This window comes from Takifugu rubripes, chromosome 10, assembly GCF_901000725.2.
Source record: "Takifugu rubripes chromosome 10, fTakRub1.2, whole genome shotgun sequence".
Lineage (NCBI taxonomy): Eukaryota > Metazoa > Chordata > Actinopteri > Tetraodontiformes > Tetraodontidae > Takifugu > Takifugu rubripes.
In genome coordinates, this window is record NC_042294.1 from 1,003,123 (window position 1) to 1,026,585 (window position 23,463).

A 23,463-nucleotide genomic window follows, 5' to 3' on the forward strand; every position below is an offset into this window, starting at 1 on the left:
GTGCAAGCAAATAAAGTAATGTATGCTAATCTTTAAAACAAGACAAAATACTATCAGAAGGATAGAGTAAATAATGTTTTCACCAGCAAAGACATTGAGCTTCATAAACATCAGTTCATGGGGTTAATGAACATGGAGCTTTTTTATTTGATTCTGTCTCTTTAAGGGCCTTAAAGGGGAATTCATCTATAATCTATATAATTGTATAGATTACAAACATATCTGGCTCATTTCCTCTATGGGGTTGGTTGTGCACAGACATCTCAGTGTATTAATAATCAATGGGCAAAACCTTTGTGAGTTTTCCACGCATGAGAAGAAACCATCTTGTCAGGAAGAGCCGGAGGAACAACCACACTTTGCATTAGGTTGTCATGCTATTGTTGCACGCTGCCCTTAATCAAGGGACCCATGTGCAAACAAACACTTAGAAAATGTGCCAGCCGTCCTCTCACACATGATACCAGTCTGCGTCTGCAGTGTCTGAATTGTACAAAGCATCCCTGTCGTCCAGCTCCCCCTGCTTCTGAAGTGAGGCTCGCATGTGAGGGGAGGAGGATCCAGACTAGGTCCCTGAGGTGATGGAGGGTGAAGAGCAAGGGAAAGCAGGGGGTGGGGGTGGGAGTTTGTGCACAGCTGTCACACTGAGCTCTTGTGTCAGATGATGGCTGCGTGTGAGGGCGTGTCACTTATCAGATTGGCGGGGAGGCTGAGGTTGGGGTGAGGGCAAGCGTGCATGTGGGTGAGGATGCACCGGGGAGAAGGAATATGGATGTTGCGAGAGTCCACAGAGTGCTCACATGCAAATCTATAAGCACTCTGGTATCAGTCAGAAAAGAATCCTTCCCTTCAGGCAGACGGCAGCTCTTTGCCGTGACCGCCACTGAAAACCTCCTTCTCACGCCCCTATTCTTCCTTTTTTTAATCTGCCTCTCTCGCTCTCCCTTAGTGCCCCATTTCACTCCAGTGAACACGCTCCCTCTTTCCCCATTCCAGGCCACACCCCTTCCTCTTTCCCCCCGTCCCCCACCCCCCACTACCCTGTTCTGACCAAGCCTGCCTAATCTCCATGCACAATCATGTATTTCCTTCATGCAAACGATTATTTCAATAGGGAAATGCTAACACACACACACACACACACACACACACACACACACACACACATTGGCAAGTAAACAATTCCACAAATCAGCATATAAAGTGAAAAGGTCTTTGTGGATAAGAACAAACACAACTGCTGCATCAGCTGCTAAAGGACACCCAGAAGTCTGGACAAGGTTAAAGTGAATACAGATATTTACTTTTGTGACTTGATGACTACCGGTACATGTCAGTGTTGTCAGAGCTGTGTGGACCAGTGGACTCAACCTGTTTTTATCGCTGATTCATGAGCTGTCACCAGGGTAATTCTGACAATCCACTGTAAACTGTAAACTTCATCTTAAAGGTTTTACAAAATCTTCAGCATCTCTATGAGTTACTTATGTTTATCTCCCTTAGCTGCAAATGAATCTGTTCTTGGCAAAAGATACACTTTTACAACGACTCCGGTTCTCTATCTCCTCGTTCGGGCTGCCCTTAACAGACGGCTATCGCTAGATTGAGACGTGTCATGGAGTTGGAGGGGGGAGCTGAGTAGAAGGAGGAGGTCAGTAAATCACTGAGGAGAAAAAAAGAGACCCTCGTTAAGCACGTCAAAGGAGCCTTGCAGTATGAGCCAACGCATCATTGTCTGCTGACATGCTAACAGTGCCCCGAGCAAAGCTAACATCTAAACACGCCTGATAGGATCAGAAAGTAATGACCACATGTCAGCCTTTCAGGATGACTTGAATAAGCACATATAATGGTTTGGGCCTTAATGCACTGCTCTGCCCTCCCTTACACAACTGGACGCAGATGTGACCACAGTGACACACAAAGCCATGCGTCCTTAAAACAACAATGATGTTGTTCTGCCAAGAGCTGAAAAAAATCCAGTATTCCTGCTTGCATGCACACTGCTACCCATTCACAAGGTTTTAAGCTATTCATTAGCACATGGTGCTGCGCTGGGTACCAGACAGTCCAAGGAATCTGCACAGACAGGGGAGCTGAGGCTCCGCGGAACCATTTCTTTGCTTTGGGCAGTCAATTTCTTTCAATCACACGTTTTTTCAGTGATTCTTGCACTCACAGTATTTATCTCACAGTCACTCCCTTCATCCTCTCTCTTCCTGTATTAGGCAGCCCTGCCTTCCCTTGGCTCTGATGTTAATGCACTTCCAATCAGGCTGTCCATTAAGCAGCCGTGCACTACACGTTCATCAGGCCCACCAAAGGCCTGCATGCAAATCAGCTCAAATTGCAGCGCGGCGCAAACTCCTTGAAACCTCCTTTGAGGGAGATCGCGAGCAAACGTGTCAGAAATGCAGGGGAAAAAAGTGAGCGCCAGCCCATCTGCTTTATGCTAATGAAAACAAGAAAATGGAGCATTACAAAGGATTATACGTGTCACAATCCCTTCTTGATGTTTTGATGCAACGGTGAGATACACTTGCAACATTCTCTAAATTCCATTTGAAATTCTCTGATTACCCCGAGATTTGAAGTGCTGTCATCTTCCTAAAGTCTGTGCCGCCAATCTCCAAACTTTTCCAGGGTGAAATCTTGGAAATTGCTAAAATTGAAAAGGAAAAGAAAAAAAAAAGATCTATATCCCCCACCCCCATCATTCTTCCCCGTAAGGCATTTCAAATCGCCTCCTCTTGTGAGAGGCATTCATTTTCACCTCGGTGTGTTGCCATCTCTCACATTCTAAATGCGTTAGGTGATTCGTGAGATGACAGAAGAGGAACAGACAGCGGCGGCGTGGATGTGTGGGTGTAGGAGCTGTCACGGTCTGAACCTAAATGGCGTTTAAGCTGTCAGAAAACAGTCTGCAATATGAGCTGGGATGAGGGACAAAGCCTGTGAGCTGGAGAAAGACTCCAGTCCACAGCAGGACTCCAGGATTCGAAGGCGTCACCAAGGCTTCCACGTGCCAACACTCAGTGGTCCTCAGCGATAATGAAGAGCGATGACGGGGCTGACGATGGCATAGCAAGAACCCTAGCACATAGCTAAATTTGCCCAGCCGCCACCTGCACGACCACCGATTCAATGTTTGCACTTTTCTTTATGAATCCGACCAGCCAACTGATCAATAAACAAACAAATAAAAAGTGATCTTTGTGAATTCTTCTATCACGACCTGAAAAACACACTTGTCCTCTTTATTGTTCATTATGCTAACTAATCCCATTAAGATAATCCGCATGAAAACAACTTATGGCCCAATAACAGTCAACGCTGCCTGCATCATTAATCTATGCTATAAGCAAATATGCAGAGAATGGAGGTAATTAAGATGCCTGATAGTCTCCAGGGCAGCGACACTGAACCAATAGATATCTACATATATCATCCTTCTTTATTCTCTTCTTGCCCAGCTCCAAAATCACCTTTTCTTTGTTATAAACATATCCATGCTATGCTAGCTTAATAAAATGTTACAAAGGTGTCACCAGGTGTTTCTGCTTGCATTTCAAATTCCAGCTTCACAGTGCGTACAAAATGAAATCATCATTATGACTAAAAAACCCGCCATTAAATGAGATTCAGCCTCAGATTAGTGTTTAATGTACATTTCTATCATAGTCTAAACATTGTTCACATATTTAATATTAACACATTGAACAAAGATTTGAACATATTAAGGTATTTGTCTTGCAAGAAATTTTGATAACGCTATGTTTTACCATCCATATTAACAGTATATACCATAGAAATGTATGAAACCTTAATGGCTTTAATAAACCATTGGCTTCTCATCTTTTGTTGATGTGTTCGTATGGATTCATTACATTAGCATCCACAGGAGTCCGATGCATTTTGCTCTGCCTAAAAAATGCAGCGGGTGTTTGGAGAGGAGGAGCGTGACATCATGAATAAAACATGCTGTTCTTATTAAAAATAATCTGGCTCAAAAGTGCTAGAGGCCCTTGAGGTCTATGACCCCCCCCCCCCCCCCCCCCCTTCCCTCCCGCGCCTCCCCCCCTCTATCAGCCCCTCCACCTCACAGGGTTCAAGGAGAGCGCTCCCTGATTAACGCTGCATTCGTATTCTGTATGATCAGTTGGTGAATGAGCTGGATGGAATTACATAAAGCAGGGGGACATCGGTGCTTGAGGCAGCATAGAAGGGTTGTTACATACCTGAACATGTCACCCAGGCCTTTAAGGACACCTTTCTTGCCTTTGCTCTTGTCCCTCTCCCTATCTTTCTCCTCCATTTCCAGCTTCTTCTTTTCCCCCCCGCCCGTCTTCTCTCGGTCTTTTTGTCTCTCATCTTTCGAGAGGTGGCCGTTGACCCTGGGACCCACAATGAGGTCGCCGCTGGTGGACATCGACTCTCGACCGGATCTGGAGCTTCCCTCCGTGTCCTCTTCCACTAGAACACAATTGGAGAGATGGAAAAGATGAGAGATGAAAAAACCTTCTTTATCAACGCAAAACAACAAATATAAATAAATGTATTATATTATAGTGACATTTCCTGTGCAGTAACACCATAAACACATTTAATCTCTTTAAAAGGGAAAAGCTACTTTAACAGAAATGCAGAAAGTGACTTGAAAAAGCCCCCCAACTTCCACTTGACTCCCTCCAGATCACAGAAATCGACAACACAACAGCAGAATCTGTTACCAATTCCTCTCTCCTTTCCTCTGGTAACATCACACGAGCCATTAAAAAAAAAAAAAAAACAAGTCCCACAAGGTAAAACGGCTTTGAACAAAACACACGGAGTTCACCCGCCTCATTAGAGCAGAATATATTTACATTCGACACCCTTTGAGACTACCACTCTGTTTCACTTAGCAAAAAGCCTGAAGTTATTTCAAATATGGACATTTCATGCAGCTCACCAGAGAACATTTTTCCTTTTCTTTTCTCCATATTTGTCTGAACATGACCATAAAATAACCTGAGAAAATAATCTACCTCTATGATAATCTGAGCCCTGCACACTCCTAAAGTGATGTGAGGTTGATTAAAGCACCAAGTTTCCATCACATCTAATCAAAACTGATGGGCAAAATGTAATTAATCTGTCAGTAATTATGCATTTAAATAATCCCGGAAAAGCCTTCCAGGGATCTTAATTGCAATCGTGGCACTCTTTGCGAGTCAGCTCCTGTCTTTGCTGTGAGGCGTCGAGGTAGATGTGTTTTAGATTAAAACACATTATAATTGCGCATTTCATACATTCAATTTAGGCTTTGATGAGCAAGAGAAGCGCTTATCATGTGAGGGGAAGAGCTAAAAAAAGGCACTGGGATGGATTTCAGGACAGATCGGCTGGATTTGGCTTCCAAGGAACTTTGCTATATTATATTTTCCCTGTAATTCAGAGAGTTATTAGAGTTATTATTATTATTATTATTTATTTATTTTCACCATCATCTTGGACAAAATGAGCAAACTTAAATGGCAGGAAGAAAAAGACCAATGGTGGCTTCAAACCATCAGAACCGGCATCGGTATTGGGGTTATCGCTCAATCTGCTGCCTGCTTATGATCCCGTTAAGAGGAACAGCGGCCACAGCCTGTATCAGGTTATAGAAGGAGCGCTGATGCAGCTGCTGCTTAATGATGCCCCGGTGCAGATAAGGTATTAAACGCGGTGATCCAGAACCTCCTGGAGGGCGGCTGCCATGTGAGCCTATATGCTTCTTTGTGGCCTCATGTTGATACATCCGTGACGCCTATTTTAGCTGCTCTGTTTTCAGATAGCGTGACCAATTGTTCAACATTCCATCTAAAAGGAGAGATTGTTTTTAAAAGCAGGAAAAGGAAGAGAACATGGGGACAGTCGCCCAACCTTTTTTACTCTTTTTTGTTGTTCTGTCCCAGCAGGTCGTGGCAGACACGTGAAAATGTCATGCTCATTCTGCAACATAAAGGATGGGATATTCACTTTTTTTCCCATTATTCTTTGTTATTTCAACAGACGATGCAACACAAAGTAACACCCGGGAAAGTGCACGAGGCCCAGCGGGTCGTCTCGAGAAGACACATTTTCTGTTGGTGATGCCATGTTCTTATTTTATGTAAATAAAAGTCTGGGAGCGGAGGAAGACGGCCGCTTATCTGTCAACTTTGACTATTAACCTCGGCGACGAGCACAGGCTGCCTGCTTTTATCTAAATTGAAAAACAGAGTTATTTGAATATCATGGGGGGAGAATGCAATATACCACAGCGGGGAAAATCGCTTGCTTTTCCCATTTTTCTTTGCTGAGATAAGACTGTATTTAGCGGCTTGCCGACAGAGCTTATGACAACAAAGGGTTTCAGGCAAATAATTCCTTCTTTTTTCAGACTGTTTTGCAGCTATTCGGGGAGGGAATACAAATTTCTCGATTGCGAATGCCCTGTTGTTGGTTCATTACCTATAAGTCTAAGTTGACTATCTCACTACACCGAGAAATGGCTCTTTAGACATCAACTCTGCAGCAGAGGTGTCGGGTTTTCTACAGATTTTCTTACTTTTAATAAAAGAAAAATAAAGTAAATAAAGATAAAAAAATGTAGGCATTCATTTAGGGTTCATAGACGTAAACATAATTGGCAAAGTTGCGTGCTGGGAGTTCATGGTTGCTATACTGAACACACAAATGACACGTGAGAGCAATCTGACAGCACTTGGATGGAAATTATTTCCCATGAACTAATGGGAGACATGAGAATGCATTTTTCCACCGTTACAAGCCGCGCTGAGCGAACGTTGCCTTATTCTCTAACAGTTGAATATTAATGTGTGTAAACTAGACATTTTTCTTTTTTTTTTTTACAAATGTGCATTGTGACGTACAACATGTGTACATCTTCCATTGGGAAGTGTGTCACCGTTTCAAAATAGCTCAAAGCCAGTTGGCCAATGTTGCACTGATCTGTCTACTGCATGGCACACTCGGAGCAGCTAAAACATTAAAAACCGCTGACAGGTGCATCATTCTGCTGGGAAATCAACAATCTGGGCCACCTGACACCTGCCCTGCATCCTTTTCCTCCAGACTAAAACATGAGCAGGGATGTCGGGCTCTTGACGTGGGGCTTTGGCAGCATTCCACTGTTTGGGTGTCGGGTCTGTGGTTTGTTTCCTGCTAACCTGTTTTTCGTGTTGTTTTGAAATATCGTGAGGCAGACAAGCGGTAACAACACAGGAGATGGAGCAACAGCTGTTGAATAAGTTCCAATGCGATGTAGACTGTGTTTTTCTGACCAGCATCATTCGCTCAATCTGTTTTCTGGGTTTTGTCTCCTTTTCGTGTTATTAAGTTGAACTTTTTCCATGTTTATCACATAGTTACATTGGCCCCATTGTTATTTTCACTGTTTCTGCCTCAAGCACTTAACAAAACATCTGAAATTTCAGAAGATTCCCTCCACTTTTACTTGGTTCATATACTCACGCGTGTCCATGCTGTCCTCCGTCGGTGCTGCAGACTTCTCATAGGATTTGTCTATGGCGGCTCTGAAGCTCTCGTTGCAGCCACGGCCTCTGACGATGCGCGAGTGCGACCGTTTGATGTCGGTCTCTCCATTTAGGGTCGCCTCGGCAACAGCTGTCTGCAGACTTTCGAGGGAGCTGGATTTTTTCAGGCCCAACGACGGTCCAACCACTGGTTCTGAATCTGTGCGAAGAGAAATGAGTCACAGTGAGACCATTTAATTAATGCTGTATGACTCCCCCTGATTGGGCTCATCACAATTGTTCCCATGTTGTACAGGACGAGGTTATGGGATGCGCTTGGCAAGCACAGTGTAGTCACGATTAAAGTGGAAAACAAATGACTGTCTGTCCAATGAAGTGTGTGAGACTGAAACATTAGCATCAGTTAAACTTTTCCCTTTGCGGAATCTTAATTCAACCGTTGTACTGAAGCTAAACCTGACAGCTATAAATGGTCTTCTTAATATACCAGCGTAAGTATTTCATCTATTTTTTCTGTAAAGGAAAGAAAGAGTTAGAAAAAGGGAAGACTCTTATAAAAACACTGCACATTCTTTCCCCTCTCTCCATCCAAGATGGCACAATCACTGCCATCTCCTCTTAAACATCATATATCAATTTACTGGAAAAAAAACCTTAAAGCTATCTTATCATGGGTCACCAGAGACCAGAACTGACACTAGAACTTGTCCACTCTATTGTCATCCGGTGCACTTTTTACTGCAGACAAACAGTTTCTAAACCGACTTCAGTCATTTAAGTCTTCCTACAACCACATGGACACCGATATAACTACCAGAAACGCAGAGAGCACCAGCCTTGTTAATAATCAGAATAGTTGTGTAATGAATCAAATCAAATCAAATCAAATCAATCTTTATTTATATAGCGTCTTATACAATCAAAATTGTTTCAAGGCGCTTTCCAGAATAATGAGCCACATAAGAACCAAAATTCAAAGTGCAGAAAATAAATATACAGGGATATGTATGCATGCTCTTTTTTTATGTCACATAAACATTGAAGCAGGTGACATAGAAATGGACATGTATTACAAACATTACGGTTACAACGTGCAGATAAAACACGTGCACATGAAGCCATGGATCACTGTTCTGCATGGTCTCCATGAGGATGCTATAGACACTACAAGCAAGGCAGGAAATCGTGATCATTATTGTTTATAAAAATTACATTTTTGCTATCAAAACTGTCTGTATGTTGTCTTGTTAATGCTGGACCATTATCACTCCTTCACTGATGAATGCTGCTCAGAGAACATCATGCAAAGTAAATAAAATTAGTGCTATTAGACAGTTAAGATGTATTGGAAAGGTTCTAAACAGCCAACCTCTGGAAGGGAACACTGGACAGCTGTAATTATTTTTTCCAATGCTCGCCAGGGTTGTGTTTAGTGTATTTAAGTGGAGTGTGATTCTGGTATTGGTATTTCATTTTGTCAGCAAGCCCCTGTCAGTTCCCTCAGGCTATTACCTTAGCCTCCAGTTGGTAAACAAGCAGCCTGGTTTATTTGCTGTCCCCCTTCTTCTGCCTCTACTCAGTGTGCAGTAAACAGCTGTCAAATGTAACAAGACGGATTTTAAAAAAAAAATGTGCAAGTGAGCTGCTGTTAAATGTAAACTTCTGCAGCGGAAACTATCAGTAATACTGAACAAACTGTTAATTCAATTACCCAGGCAGTTTGACTAACTCTCTAAAGGTAAAACACATGTCAGGGGCATCTGGACAGGGTGGCATTGTGTCTTTAAAACTCCCTTTAGACCATACAGACCCTTCAGCATGACTGTGTGGTTTCATATGGTATAAATAAACATATACTCCAGCTCTTCCTGTCGGATTTTTCAATTGCCGATGTTGCTGTCATGTCTGGAAGCACATATGTAAACATCCAATGTATACGCTAGCCTCAGCGTGTGCGTACAGGGAATCCCAAAAATTCGTCCCAAAAAAACACAAGCTCCTGACATGCACACACATGTCTGTGTCAGCATCTGTCAACAATGAGATTGACGTGTTTAAAGTGGCCTAAATGAGGCGTGAGCCGGCAGTGCTGGTGATCACAGTGGTTCTTTAACCAGGGGGGTGCACAGCCAAACATGGATTAGCAAGGAAAATAAACCCCCACCACTGAAGGAAAACTATTTATGACCACTGTGTGGAGCGATGCCTAAAATGCCTGCAACGATACGGCTTTCGAGAAAAAAACATGTAGTCAAAAGGTCAGATAGGTCTGCCGACTAAAGCCTTGTTCGCACTATGCGACTCTCTGTCATCTGGCCGGAGCAATTGCGGTCGGTGGGGCGTTCACAACGTGGCCGACTGCTCTACCTGGTCTCCAAACAATGTTTTGTATCAAAAAACTCAGCCACTAGCGACATAGATGAGGAAGTAAGGGAGAAAACATACAATTGACTCCCTCTCTGTATCCATCTACGGGCATCACTGATTTCATTGCTGTACGCTGACCTGCTGACCTCTGACTCTGCTGACCCATTCAACTCAACTCTTGTTGTAATTAATGATTTATGCAAATTATTCTCTCTTCTACCTGTCCACCCTCTTTCTTCTTCTCTGCCCAGCTGGCCATCAGCAGGAGGGTTCCCTTACATGAGCCTGGTTCTGCTCAAGGTTTCTTCCTGTTAAAGGGGAGTTTTTCATGCCACTGTTGCTTGCCGGGAGTCAGGCCCTGAGATTCTGTAAATCGCCTGGAGACAATTTTGATTGTAACAGATGCTATATAAATGTAGATCCATTACTTGATTGATGGACTCAAATTCAATGTGCATGCTGATCTTTTCTACTGCAAACATGGACAAAAGAATTAGGAAAAAAATGTGACCCTCTTGTCGTTGCTGCTGCTCAGGTAAGTTGCAGCTAGTATTGAATAAAGCAGTCTGTTCCATCTGATGTGCTTTTAGATGTATTTTGACCGGAACTATGTGGCACCTCTCGTTCTTTGAGGTCCCAGGTCACTCCTATTTCTGCAACAATTGGACCAATATGTCCACAATTAGTGTGAATGGATCTAGCACCCATTGGAGTAAAATATCTGGTGTCAAAGATACCCAATAGGTCAAAAGGTCAACATAGGACAACGGTGCATTCCCTGGATGGAAAACTTGTATGAACTACTCGATCCCGGGAGAACCTTGGATTCATTACTGAGAGTCAAGTTTTAAATAAATGAGCGCCAATCTATAACGCTGCTTTCAGTTCAGCAGTAAGAGGGTGCACATGTGCCTCAGGCTGCACAAGCCTGGAAGATGAAACATTGGTCTCTGGTTGCAGGACCAGAAGATTCTGTTTTACTGCACCACTCCTGAGGGAAAGCTCTATATTTCTGATTACCTTTAAGCAAAATGTAATACCAGTAAAACCTTCCACGACCGAGACAATCCTGGAAATTGTTATAATTCATTTGCTGTGGAATAACCCTAGAGACCGAGAAACAAACAATAAAACCATACATGAAAAGGCCCAATACATCTCAGCAACACCGAGTGTTTCTGTGTTTTTATTCCACCTGTGAATGACGCCTGGTGACAGACGTGCAGAAGCCGGGGCGCATGTTTGTCACAATGGGCCTGCGACTTCGAGCCGCGCCCGACGCAACAGTTCAAAAGAACATAAATGACATCTGCTGTACTTGGAAATGGGGAATAGTGCTCCCACTTGGAATTCCACAACACGATTCCCTTCCCCATTGTTTCAGCCGGCGCACCGAACGTCTGAGAGTCGCGCAGACACAAAGAGACCTGGAGCCGGAGCAATGTGAGACAGTTTGCCCAGAGACCCTGTCTGCTTCAAACCTGCCTTTGTTTTCTTCAGAAGCTGCTCCAGCTCTCCAGGGAGAGTTTGACGGACAGCTCTCTGTATGCCAGTCTATTATGTGATTCCTATCACACAACAGAATCCTCAGTGCTCCGCTGCTCATCTCCCTTTTATTCAGAGGGATGAAAATACATATTCCCCCATCGCATACAGACATGAGTTTGTCACTCCCCGCACGTCTGGAGGAGAAATGAATATCATCCAAATGAAATACACACAAAAGGAAGACAATCCAACCAAATAGGGGTGAAAGTGCACCTGGAATTCTATCCCAGACAAAGCCAGAAATGGTCCCCGTGCTGTGGTCTGTAGCCAAATTAAGGGCAAGGACAGTTAATTGGAGAAGATCCATTGCCATTAACGTTAAAGGGGAAGTATGGCAAACTCCATGAATAAATCAGCAGCAGTTATTACAGAACAGGAGCCAATAGTATAATTAGAGCAGCTAAAACTCTGCTCCTCAACCATTATTCACAGCGACCCTCGCATGTAAAGATCTGTGTACAGACAGGGGCGCCATTACACATAATTTATTCAGTCGGGACTTTAAGCAGGCTGGTAAAAGGGGCATTAGGTTAAAAATAACCTTAGAGGTGGTTCAGGGAAGGCCCAGCTCAGGTATGGTGGTGGATACGAGGTGTCCCTGGGCTGTCCATTCCACTGTGTCTCAGCCAGATGTGGGTCATAATCACAACGGAGGACCTCCTCCATATGACGATCACATACCACCGAATCAGCATTTTATGGATTACTCAATTACTGTCGCGGATGCTGGATGATGCGTATGGGATGTAATTACCTGTGTTTATGGTGTCAGAATTAGGGATGCTTAAAAGGCGATTTGTAGTTTGTCACTTTCTAGCACCCTTTCGTGGCATGCAGTGAGTTCAGTGGTCTGCAGAGCGCTGACTGGCTGTGTGAAAACATGGTGTTGGGCACCTAATGCAACTTTTTCATTGTCTAAATAGCTGTGTTAATGTCATTTTTACGCTCTTTTATTTTTTGATGCATGTTCATGAGTCCTCAATAGGAGGTTATAAGAATGAAATAGTGCTGGGAAAATTTAAAACTCAGGGGCTCTTTCCCCTTCACATTTCTCTCTCCATGATGGATTTGCAAACTATCTCTCATTTCAATTGCCAGATTCACTCTTTGGCTGTTTTCTACAATAATTTACACTGTATAACAAGTACAATGGCACAGGCTCCCGTGTTAGTTGCCAAGTTTCTATTCGATGCCGTGCAGCTCTCTGCTTTGAAAAGACCCTCGTCCATATGTATTTAAAGGTGCCAAAGCCAAACAGACAATACTGGTTAGTTAAGAGGTATTAAAACAGAAAAAGGAAACAAGGAAGTGACATCTCATTGTCATTATTGATCCATAAATACAGCAAAATAAGATTTATTTCTATTTTAGCTGGTTCACAGAGTAGTTGCTTACCTTCATATGTTCCCATGCTGTTGTTAGTATTGTCTCCTACTGTTAAACAACATAAATAAGGCTTAGTTAGTTGGTGGAATGTTAGTGAGGACATGCACAGAAAAAACAAAAGTGTAGCCTAGTGATGAAAGCAGACGGCACAGGGAAGCATAGACACAGATGTGGAATGTTTAAATGTAAAGAGTATAAGTAATAAAGACCATGTGCTGCTGTGATTTCAAACACATGGAAAACATCAGAAATACCAAGTAAGTGACAGGAAAAAAGAACACGTGTGGGGAGGAGACTGCCGAACATGTTACCACTGTCAGGCTGTAGTAATATTTCACTGGAAAGTAAAGAGATATGGTCATACATACAAAAAACAAACAAAAAACACATCTAAAAACATGCCTATGATGAGACGCAGAGATCCATATGGACGCTGTGTTCTTTGCCTCACTTCACTTCCTTCTCGATTATTCCTCACTCGAAGGCAATTTTTCCATTATGTGGCTTTGATGCAATAATTTAATTAAAACAATCAACATATAGCAATGTGTGCCTTTAAGATAATAAAAGGAGCGTTTCGAGAGAGTGTTGTTTTTACTTCTGAAGCTGACTCGAGGGTTTGTTTTCTAACTATTGACTGGCCATTTCTCTTATGGGAGCTCCTGTCAGTTACGACAGCTCTTATATGAGTGGAACAAGTCAGTTATTTCCCTCCGGCATGCGAATGGAGCAATATTTTCACTGGTAAATTATGATTTGGTGACGGACGTCCACATATATCTGTCTGCAGGATGGATCAAAAACCCAGTTGGGTCAAGAATGTAGTAGAAGCTAATGGTTTATGAGCTAAATTTACCCCCAAAATAGGAATAAAAATCGGTAAAAGAGTATGGCCTTGCATAGATGTTGGCTGCTTTGTTTAGAAAGTATATAAATTAATGCTAATGGTAGAAGTAAACAGCCAAGAAAGCTTTTTGATTAAAATTACTGATAACATGCATGCGCAATGATGTGAATGCCATCAAGGAGCTATCTCATTGGCCTCATTTCCTGTTCTCACATTCATCACATTAGGTTTGTATTTGACACTAATAACATAATGGAAAAGAAAAAACAAGATTCCTGATCGCTAGCGATTTGCTCACTCACACATATCCAATGACTAATTGCGCCTTTGTTAGAAGCTGCACTTCCTGCCTTTTCTCAGTTCACTTTTTGGGAAGTTTTGAAGGTGGATTGAAGTTAGAGTAACAAATATATACCCGACAGATGTGCCTGCAACATCCTAAAGTCACACTAGTTTGTGGGAGCGTCAAAGATTTGTGCAGGTTTGTGGGTTCCGTAAGGAATATGGTGAGCTGTTATTTGTTATGATTAGCCAGTGATCCGAGAGAGGGCATCGTCTGTCTCAGCGTCAGTGGGGAAGGCTATGAACTCAGACCATCTTTCTCTCTTAGACAGATGCTCGTGCATGTGTGTGAGCACATGTGTGAGTCTTAACTGCTTTTCCAGGCGCTCAGTGAAGAGACCGCTGCAGTATTCCTTCCGGTGGTTTAACCATGGGTCAAAAGAGGACAAAGCTGAAGGGGCTTCAACTTTAATAGTTATGTGTGATAGTGAGTTGTGCATGTTCGTCATATGCACGCAGAGTAATTTTTATCAATAGAACGTTGAAGTGAGACTCTGAACATTCACAGCTATTGAGTCACATTTGGCTTCATAATTAATCACTGTTGTTTTTAACAGTTAATATACATCAGACAGGTTAAAATGAGGCCTGGATGTATTTATTTACTAAACATGGTCGTGATTTATATGTATGAATTACATCAAATGTCCAAATGGGTTGAATAGCAGCGCAAGTGCTTCCATAATTAGCTGTAATGCACTAAAACTTGGTTGAATGAGTTGAACCAAAGAAAAGTCAATAAATAACTGCAGATCAGTGTGAAGCGTGAGCTATGTGCACGGAGCTTACCTAGATCCATGCTCTTGGACTTGCGCGACCTGACGATCTCCAGGTGAGAAGGGTTTTCGTACTGCTTGGTGCGTTTTTCGGACATACTCTGGCGGCCGAAGCCCTCCCTCTGGAAGGAAGCGTCAGCATTGGAATCCGGGCTGAGCGAGCTTGAGTTGAGGAAGCGAGAGAGGATTTAGTTTGATGCTAAAGTGAATAAAAATAGACATGTAGTTATAGGAATTAGTACACAAAACACCCTAGGACTACAAATAACACTATGATAACATCGATGCATTTTTATAAACCCACACCTCAAATATATTTAATTTTATTTAGGCTCCAAGGACAAATCTACATCTGCCGTCTTGAAATTAGACAAAGCCTTGCAAATGTGTCTGATATTGCCGCGAGGTGAGGGTGATCCGAGTTCATGGTCACTCAATAAACCACACCCCCGCGGCCTTTTCAACGTCTGCCGCAGCAGTGGCTCCCTTTGAGATCGTCTATCTCTGTCTGGATCTTAATTGAAAATTGGAGGGGAGTAGACAGAAAGGGGAAGGGGGGGTATTTGCATGCAGAAAGGTGCCTTTACGATTAATGCAGCCACATGTTGCCACGCGAGCGGAGATGCGAGATGAAGTCCAATAATGGAACGTGCATTACCGTGGTGAACACAACCACTTCCATTGTCTTCCTGACAGAAATGGATGCATTTTGCAGAATTACGAACATTTCATTACCCCCTACTCTATTTTAATAACATTTAAAAGTGTCTGCAGACCTGCTGGCACTTGTTTGCATGGAGACAACTGCTACACGGCTTGTCAACCTTGTTTAACAACAGAGGCGCTTGGTGTGTCGCAAAGGGGCCGATGCCAGTGTGTCACTTTACCGTCGATCACACGTGACAATTCCAACTAAGATCAGACCACTAACGGAGAGCCTCCAGTTGATACAGGAAGAGGCAGAGGTGGAGCAGGAAGAGAAGAATGACAGCACAGATGTATAATTCATGTATTCATCATCCCTCACTATTCTCCTCTCATCAATCCAAGCCCACAAAAAGCCCGGCCTCTCCTTTCCTGTCTCTGCAAATGTCATCTGTCGGAGCGTGTCTGAGACACTGTAGGAGGGAGAAAGGACAAATTCTCTGTGTGAATTTTGATTTTCTCGAGTTCTGCTTATCTTCTGCTTTGTTAATGGGGCCACTCAAGCTAAGCCAAAAGGGTGGGAGACTGTGTGAATGTGGCCATGTTAAATGCTAGCCTGGATGGAAAAAACAAAAAACAAGCTAAATGTGAGCAATTCACATCTATACAGGGAGAAGGCAAAAAGCTGGGAACTCTTTCTGCCTCTGGGACATTCACACCAGACAGCGAGGTGCAAGAGAGACTACTGTCACCTGGGAAACGGGAAGGATAAAATCAACAGGCACACTAACCATCAAGTTGGAATAATACCATTACTGATATTTTATAGGATACTCATTGTAATTAGACACTGAAAATGAAAGAAAATGTTTGTTTTAGGTACTCAATATGTTGCATAAATACCAAGAAGCAACAGCTTGACTGTGTGACTGCCTTGCAGATTAATTACATAATTTGTAGATTGTAGTTTCTTTCAAAGCACATCCATCCTTTCCTTGCCACAGGTCCAGTCCATTTGGATGACACATCCTCTAATCCCTCAGTCTCTTACCACTGTTCAAAAGCAATTTCCACATCTCTGAGCAGATGCTCTCCAACTCGGTCACTCTCTCTCATCATCTAAAATTAACCAGGGCTGTGAATTGCTCACAGGCAAATCCACAGCTTTGACTTGAATTTTACATCAACTGGAAGGTGAATGTGTCAAAAAACACGTAAGCTGCTGAGATGCTAAGTGGTCAGTGCTAAAAGACTTCTGTATTAGACTCTAATGGCTAAAGTCATTTTCTGAATTATTTTTCCATCTGTTCAAAAGTCAAAAGTCTAACTCTAGAGAGATAAAGTTATTCAGGTCCTTTGTAAAGTAAAGAGTGGTTTTAATGAGGAGAAAATAAGTTCTTTGCATTCATTCTAGTGCATCAGAAGAGTCAGTGTCCTGCTGAAAAGGTCCTTCTGAGGCTTGAAGCAGGCTGAGTCAGCTCTCTGCATGGATGGAGGAGGGTTACAACATGGAATCTTGCTTGATAGATCAGGACTGAGGTCTTTACTGCCAGTAAAATGTGCATTTTTCTTTGAAATGTGTCTTTTTGTTGCCTTTGTTTTGCTTTAACTGACCATGCAGAATATGGGAAAACCTGCCACGCAAAAACATGCAAGTTTACCCCAGTGCATTGACACTGCAGTTATTACAGATCCCCCATAATGCCTTGTAAATAAGAAGCCAGACACTCCTCTGCTCTTTCACCCAGAGGATAGGCTTCACGATACCTCATCTGGATCTGGTTTATATAGTTTCCTGTTTGCAAGGTGGCGTTTCAGCTGTTTTAGTGGAAGCATTGATGGAGTCTGTTTACAGATGATCTTTTTGTGTGCGCGTTTGTGAGTCTGAAGCGACTATACAACCATTTTTTTATTGTCTGGGGGCCTGAAGAGCAAGACACCAATATTCATACAGAGATTGCTTCAGTTTCTCTGAGAGTTTATAGGCTACAAACAGGCTCTTTAAACATTTCAATGCCGAAAAACTGGTGTCGCTGCACTAATTCCCTGTGTGGACCCTTAAACTGGTTTCGCCTCACTTCCGCTCTCACACACTTGACAAAGTGAGACGCAGCAATGGCTCTTTTCCATTCACATTTTAAACCTTTACACATGTTTTTGCCAGTGTTGTTTTTGGTTTAATTTGCAATGGTGTTACTGTGTCCTGAAAAAAAAAAAGGGGGGGGGGATTAAAGCTTTCAAATTGCAGGAAAAAATCCTTAATTGTCACATTAAGATATTCCAAATGAGCAGCAGCACATTTTTTGTTGCTGTAATCTTCCTTTTTGCTGGGTTCTTGTAGCAGAAAGGAGAAGAAAAATTGGCACAGATCAATTAAGACCCCTTTTGTCAGAGCTGTGACTCCTGTGCAGACCACTTCATTCATTCCCCGTCTGGAGGACGGACACTTTAATTGAGTTCCGCTGGTCTGACTTTGCTGCCCAGCTAAATGAGAGACTGAGTGACAAGGACCCGACCAAGAGGACTTTGGGTTGAGTGTGTGTGTGCGTAAATTCTCCAACAGCATCTCCCCTGCTGCCACTCCCCTACCTCCCTGCCACACTGAGATGTCAAACTGTGGCGTCTAGTTCTGTCTCCTGAAACCAAAACTAAGCAGATCAAATGTATAAATTTCAACGGACCGTGACCTTTGTGAAGACTTTACGGTGTAAAACGTCCTTACTTACACAGCAGACGTTATTAGGAGTCAACTCAAGCAGCGCGTTTGCCTGAAATGCTAGTTTGTTTGTTCATGTCGATGCAGACCTTTTCCACTTTATATGTTAATTTGTGAAAATGTTTACCTGCCAGTGTGTGTGTGTGTGTGTGTGTGTGTGTGTGTGTGTGTGTGATAGCTGACGTTTGTCTGGAGTCCTTTTCCATCGCTTCTGGTTGACAGAGTGTGTCAGAGCTGCCTGGGAAATGATGTTTCCACCTGTGACATCTCCCAGAGACAGAGAAGGACACAAATTTGTCTCCTTCATTGTCTCGGTGTCCCTCACTGTCCATTTCCTTCTCTTTCACACCGTCATGAGATTAGAGAGCCACCCTCCAATCTCTCATCCCAGGCCACCCTGGGACATTCCAAAGTTGACAATGTGCAATTTTTTTTTTTTTTTTTAAGGCTACTTTCCTCATTTCATCCATCTGACATCAGTTCATGAGCCTGGTCCTGCTCCAGTTTTCTTCCTGTTAAAGGGGAGTTTTTCCTTGCCACTGTTGCTTGTTTGGGGTTAGGCCCTGGGATTCTGTAAAGAGCCTAGAAACAATTTTGATTGTAAAAGACACTATATAAATAAATAAATATAAATAATATAAATATATATATATATATATAATATAAATAAATATAAACACAGCTTAAAAAAACAAACAGCAACTGAGTCCTCAATATGCATCTAGTTAAAGCAAAAGCAAAGTGTCTATAGATGTGTTTCCACTGCAGGAGTTCCTGGTAAATACTCGGGGCAGGAATCCCCTTGGCCCTCTCCATGGTTGTGGATGGTTCTCCACCGCAGGGTAAGACCCCTCGGCGACTTTGTGAGTTTTGATCCTCTGGTTTCGACCGGGACGTCACCCAGGCGAGCCGCCAAAAGCAAAAACCAAAACAAAGACAAGAACAAGGAAGGAAGAAAACAACTATTGCTGCAAGCTGTATCTGTGTACACATCAGTGTGACAATACATGTTAAGTAAACAGCACTTGTAAACAGCACTTAAAATACTACATAAAATACTAATAAAGACCGACGGTTGCCACCATTGTGGTTTGTGTGTCCGTGTAGATGGTGGTTAATGCTATGAACGAGAGAACAAGCGGCGTCCGCTAGGCTAATGCTCCTGCTCACACCCTGCTCTAGTTTTTGCCACTCTAACTCTCAAGCCCCACGCATAAGTGCCTGTCCTGGAACTGGGAGTCGGTAAGACGCCACAAAAGATTTAGTGGCAGTTTCCTGTAGTGCCAACGTGGTTCTGACCTTGTAAAATGAGCCCAAAGTTCCTCCAGCGGTATTACACCTTACGGCAAACTGATCAGGATCCCATAATATTTTAAAGGGTAAGGTTAGGACACATCAGCTCTGCGTGTCCCCTTGCCACAGAAGGTGCTCCACGTAGGACCCTCGTAAAAGCAAACTAATGGTACAAAAAATCAACAAAAAGTAATACAGTTTTCCTCTACTCTTCCAGATGACAACATTGTCATTGATGTGCAAATATCACTTTCATGCTAATATTTTGAAAGTCATGGGAAAGGCCAACATGGGTTATGGATGAGCATGTATCTGGGCCAGTCTCCAAAATAAGCTGATATACACAGTGGTTCTGATGGGACGAGGTAGCAGAACCGTTCACTTGTTTAGAGGAAACACAGTGTGTCAAAGAGCCGCACCTTCAAAGTGCAGCTTCAGCACTTTCTAGATTGGGGGGGGGGACCTTATGAAGCTTTTACAAACTTCCTTCTATTATTGAATAGCAACATCTGGGAAACATTCACACACTTCCAAAAAAAATTGGCATTTTTCTCCGACTGATAAAGTCGGCACCTTTTAGTGAAGATTAGATCAACTTGTAGGAGTGAAAATGCAAATATGAAAAGGAAATATTCATAAACATTGCAGTAAAGTGTTGAAGCAGTAGAGTGCCTACTGACACAACACAGTTAAGATATGATCTTTCCCAACTTTAAATTGAATTGAATTCTAAATGAAAAGAAACAAACGTGCAAAATGGAAACCAAATCCCATTTGCAAGGAAGAGAAACGCTCTTTAAATTTTTTACCACTTCCTGGAACGGCAGCCAGGTGCAACTACAAATGGATCTGCGTGTTTCCGGAGCTGACAGATCGGCTCTGAGTTGTTTTTCCGACACTGTACGGCATTCCATTCTTGTGAGAAATGGTCGGATTTATCCAGATTATTCTGCGGAGCCATTAAATCAACCAAACCTTATCAGTTTAACTGTAAATCATCCGGATGTGTTCTTTCCTGTTTGACTTTGGATTCACACTAATGAAAGAGGAGCCAGACGCCGCAAAGGGAATTCACGTGACGGGTCAGGACATGGCGCTGGATCGCAGATTTGCAAAGCAATAATTTACTACCACAGCAGAACCTGAAAGAAAACACATGCTGGTTGTACAAATCACGCACCACGTGCACCTTTACACACACAAAACATTTGAGCAATGCAGCCATTGATCTAAAGCTTAGATTTATTGCACCATCTGCTTGTGGTAAATCTTGTATTTATGAAGAACTTTCACAATACCAAATAATTTGTCTCAAAATCAGTAAAATAGTTGAGCTTGAATAACAGCACATTATCATTTTAACAGAGACCCAAACTACATATCCTCGATCACGAGAATTCTCATTTGGAAACCTTTTTTTTTTTTTTTTTTTACAATGCTTCATATAAATAAAAGAGGGAATCAAATGGTAATGAGGCTAATTTCCACAAACACTACACTGGCTGTGTCTGAAGTGGGTGATATTGTCAATGCAGTGGGAAGAATATGGCCAGAAAGAGGTCTGTCTCCATCACTTTCGGGTGGGCGGCTGCAGTTTGCCTGCTGGATCGGCTATTTGTCCAGAGGATAATTATGCACATAGAAAGATGCCATCAATGAAAACAGCTGACATGAGTATACCTCAAGCTCTATATGTCATACAACTATTATCTTTACTCAATTAAGCGAACAAACATGGTTTTGTTGTTAATCTTTATTTAATGATTTTACCACAAGTTCCTACATCAACATGCAGATTAGCAGCATACGTCCTCTAGACCGTCCTTACATTAATAAGGCTGAAATAAAATAAGATAGTTTTATAACCAATTGGCTCACTATTGTGTGCGTGAACAAAACCAGAGAGGAAATTGAGTTCATTAAATTCTACTGTGGGAGGGTAAAAAAAGGAAGGACGGAAGAGAAAGAGTCTGAATAACAATGATTTTACAAGCCAACCAGCCACCTTTGTGCTTCGTGTATGCACTGTAGGTGTATAGCTGGGGCCTTGGCAAGCCATCCCATGAGAGAGGAGGTTGAATTATATTAGAGGGCAGAGGTGAGACTTTCACGGCTCTGCACAATACATATTCAATGCATACACGCCTCCTGCTGCTCTGTTGCAAGAGCTTAATTAAAAAGTAACAGTTCCAATTCATTGGAGTCTGACTGACCCACATCTGCTGAATGTCTGCTGGGTTGTGGAGGAATTACAGCCATAGAGGAAAATGGGAAGAAGCTAAAGTCCGTCACACAGGCGACACACAATCGAAGCATTTAAACAGCTGTTAGAATTTAAGGAAAGGAGAACGCGTGCCAGCGAGAGACTGTATATCTGTGTGACTCTGAGCGCATGAATTATTCACTATATCCTCGGGCGGTGGTACACGGCACACGTCCCGCCTCGCATGCACACGCCATCCACGTGTGTGTGTGTGTGTGTGCACAGCATGTGCAAAGGAGACGGAGTGCACTTTAGGCTTATGCCGTGGACCAAATCCACTATAACAAACCTCTGACATCACGTGACCGACAAGCATGCAGAGCAAATCTATTCATTTATTATAAATGAGAGACAAAGAGCGAGAGACAGAAACAAAGAGAGAGAGAGAGAGAATAAAGCTTTGCATTTAATAAACATGTGCCGAATGAGCAAAAACAGCCAATCCAAGACTCCTAAAACTTTGACATTTAAAAAAAATGAACAAGATTATATAGTACGGCTTGTCTTTATATTTCCTGTACCTAATTACTGCAATTACGCATGAAATGCCACACATAACTTCAGATTGTGTGATTACACCTTGAATAATGTGTAGCTCTAAGCTTAAATGGGCTTAAAGGTGGACCAAAGCCTGTAAAAAAAGTGAAATGAAAAATAATCATTTCATTGCTTTTTAGCCTTTGAAGAAATGGACACAGAGTTGTGCTGCAGTGCTAAAATGTGATTCTTTCTAGTCTGACAGGGTTGATACACTTAAACGACTGCGTCTCTCGAGAAAGAGCCTTACGTCTATGACAAGGTTGATGAATATTGGCTACATATTTCATTATGAGGTCCCTTCATTGGGGCCGTGGCCTGCAGACAGAGTGGGGACATGGAAATCCCCCGGGTAGGGAAGTACTGGTGGTACTCCTGGAGTTTCTCTTTTTTATCTCAGAGCGCTGCCAGGTCATGCATTATTTAACACACACGCACACACACTGGATGTTACACATCTACCAGACTACTGCATATTTACTATTTAAAGATTCTTTCCCACGATGACCCGGACATTGCATTTTACCATTTTGCTCCATTTTTAGGCAGAAATGGTCTAGTTTTCTCAACTAAGGGAGCTAATACACCACATAATATCTGCAGGGGGGAAAAAAAATCTGATATTTTATTACTGTGCACTTGCACTCCTGGAACACTCTCCCCTAACAACACCCAGAGGATACAAACATACCTGAAGCTCCACCCACAATCTGTCTATAATCCACCCGTTTTTAAATAACTCATGTGACTCCAAGGCAAAGTGAGAACAGCGTGCTGCCCACCTTTCATTTTGGCAGGGAAGCTCATGGATCCACTTCACCGGATTATCCCCCACGTAGCCCATGTCGTCGTGGGAACTGGTGGACGATTGGTCAGAAAGATGGACGGGAAACAGGGGCGGCCGGTCGTCTTCGATCATCACAATATCGTCCTGCGGCATGTTGACGGTCGGAGAGAGGTGGTAGTTACCTGGAGAGGAGAGGAAAACTTACATCACTGTGTTCTCCCAACTTTATTACAGTATTGATGTCAATTGTTTTGATTCTAGCAGAAGGCTTATCTGCTCCTAGAATGATTGTTTCTCATCACAGAGGCCTTTGGCATTTCAGTTAGCACTGTTGTCCTACAGCAAGACAGTTCCTATTTGCTGTTTATATGCTCTAACTGTGTAGACAGATTTTTTTCATTTTTTCCAAATTCTGAAGCCATCCATATTAGAC

At 42.6% G+C, this 23,463-nt stretch overlaps 1 protein-coding gene across 5 annotated transcripts in view; it reads right to left on the bottom strand.

Annotated features, from left to right (window-relative positions):
* Nucleotides 1-23,463, bottom strand: part of pard3aa (par-3 family cell polarity regulator alpha, a) — a 240,686-nt gene that overhangs the window by 75,225 nt on the left and 141,998 nt on the right. For 4 of the 5 annotated variants that reach the window (XM_029843172.1, XM_029843175.1, XM_029843171.1 and 1 more), the window contains 5 exons: nucleotides 23,026-23,212; nucleotides 14,803-14,951; nucleotides 12,834-12,872; nucleotides 7,501-7,722; nucleotides 4,239-4,473 (listed from right to left, as the gene is read on the bottom strand). In XM_029843172.1, the coding sequence (XP_029699032.1) occupies nucleotides 4,239-4,473; nucleotides 7,501-7,722; nucleotides 12,834-12,872; nucleotides 14,803-14,951; nucleotides 23,026-23,212 (832 nt within the window). The remainder of the gene's footprint in view (nucleotides 1-4,238; nucleotides 4,474-7,500; nucleotides 7,723-12,833; nucleotides 12,873-14,802; nucleotides 14,952-23,025; nucleotides 23,213-23,463) is intronic. The other variant, XM_029843174.1, reaches the window with a different exon arrangement.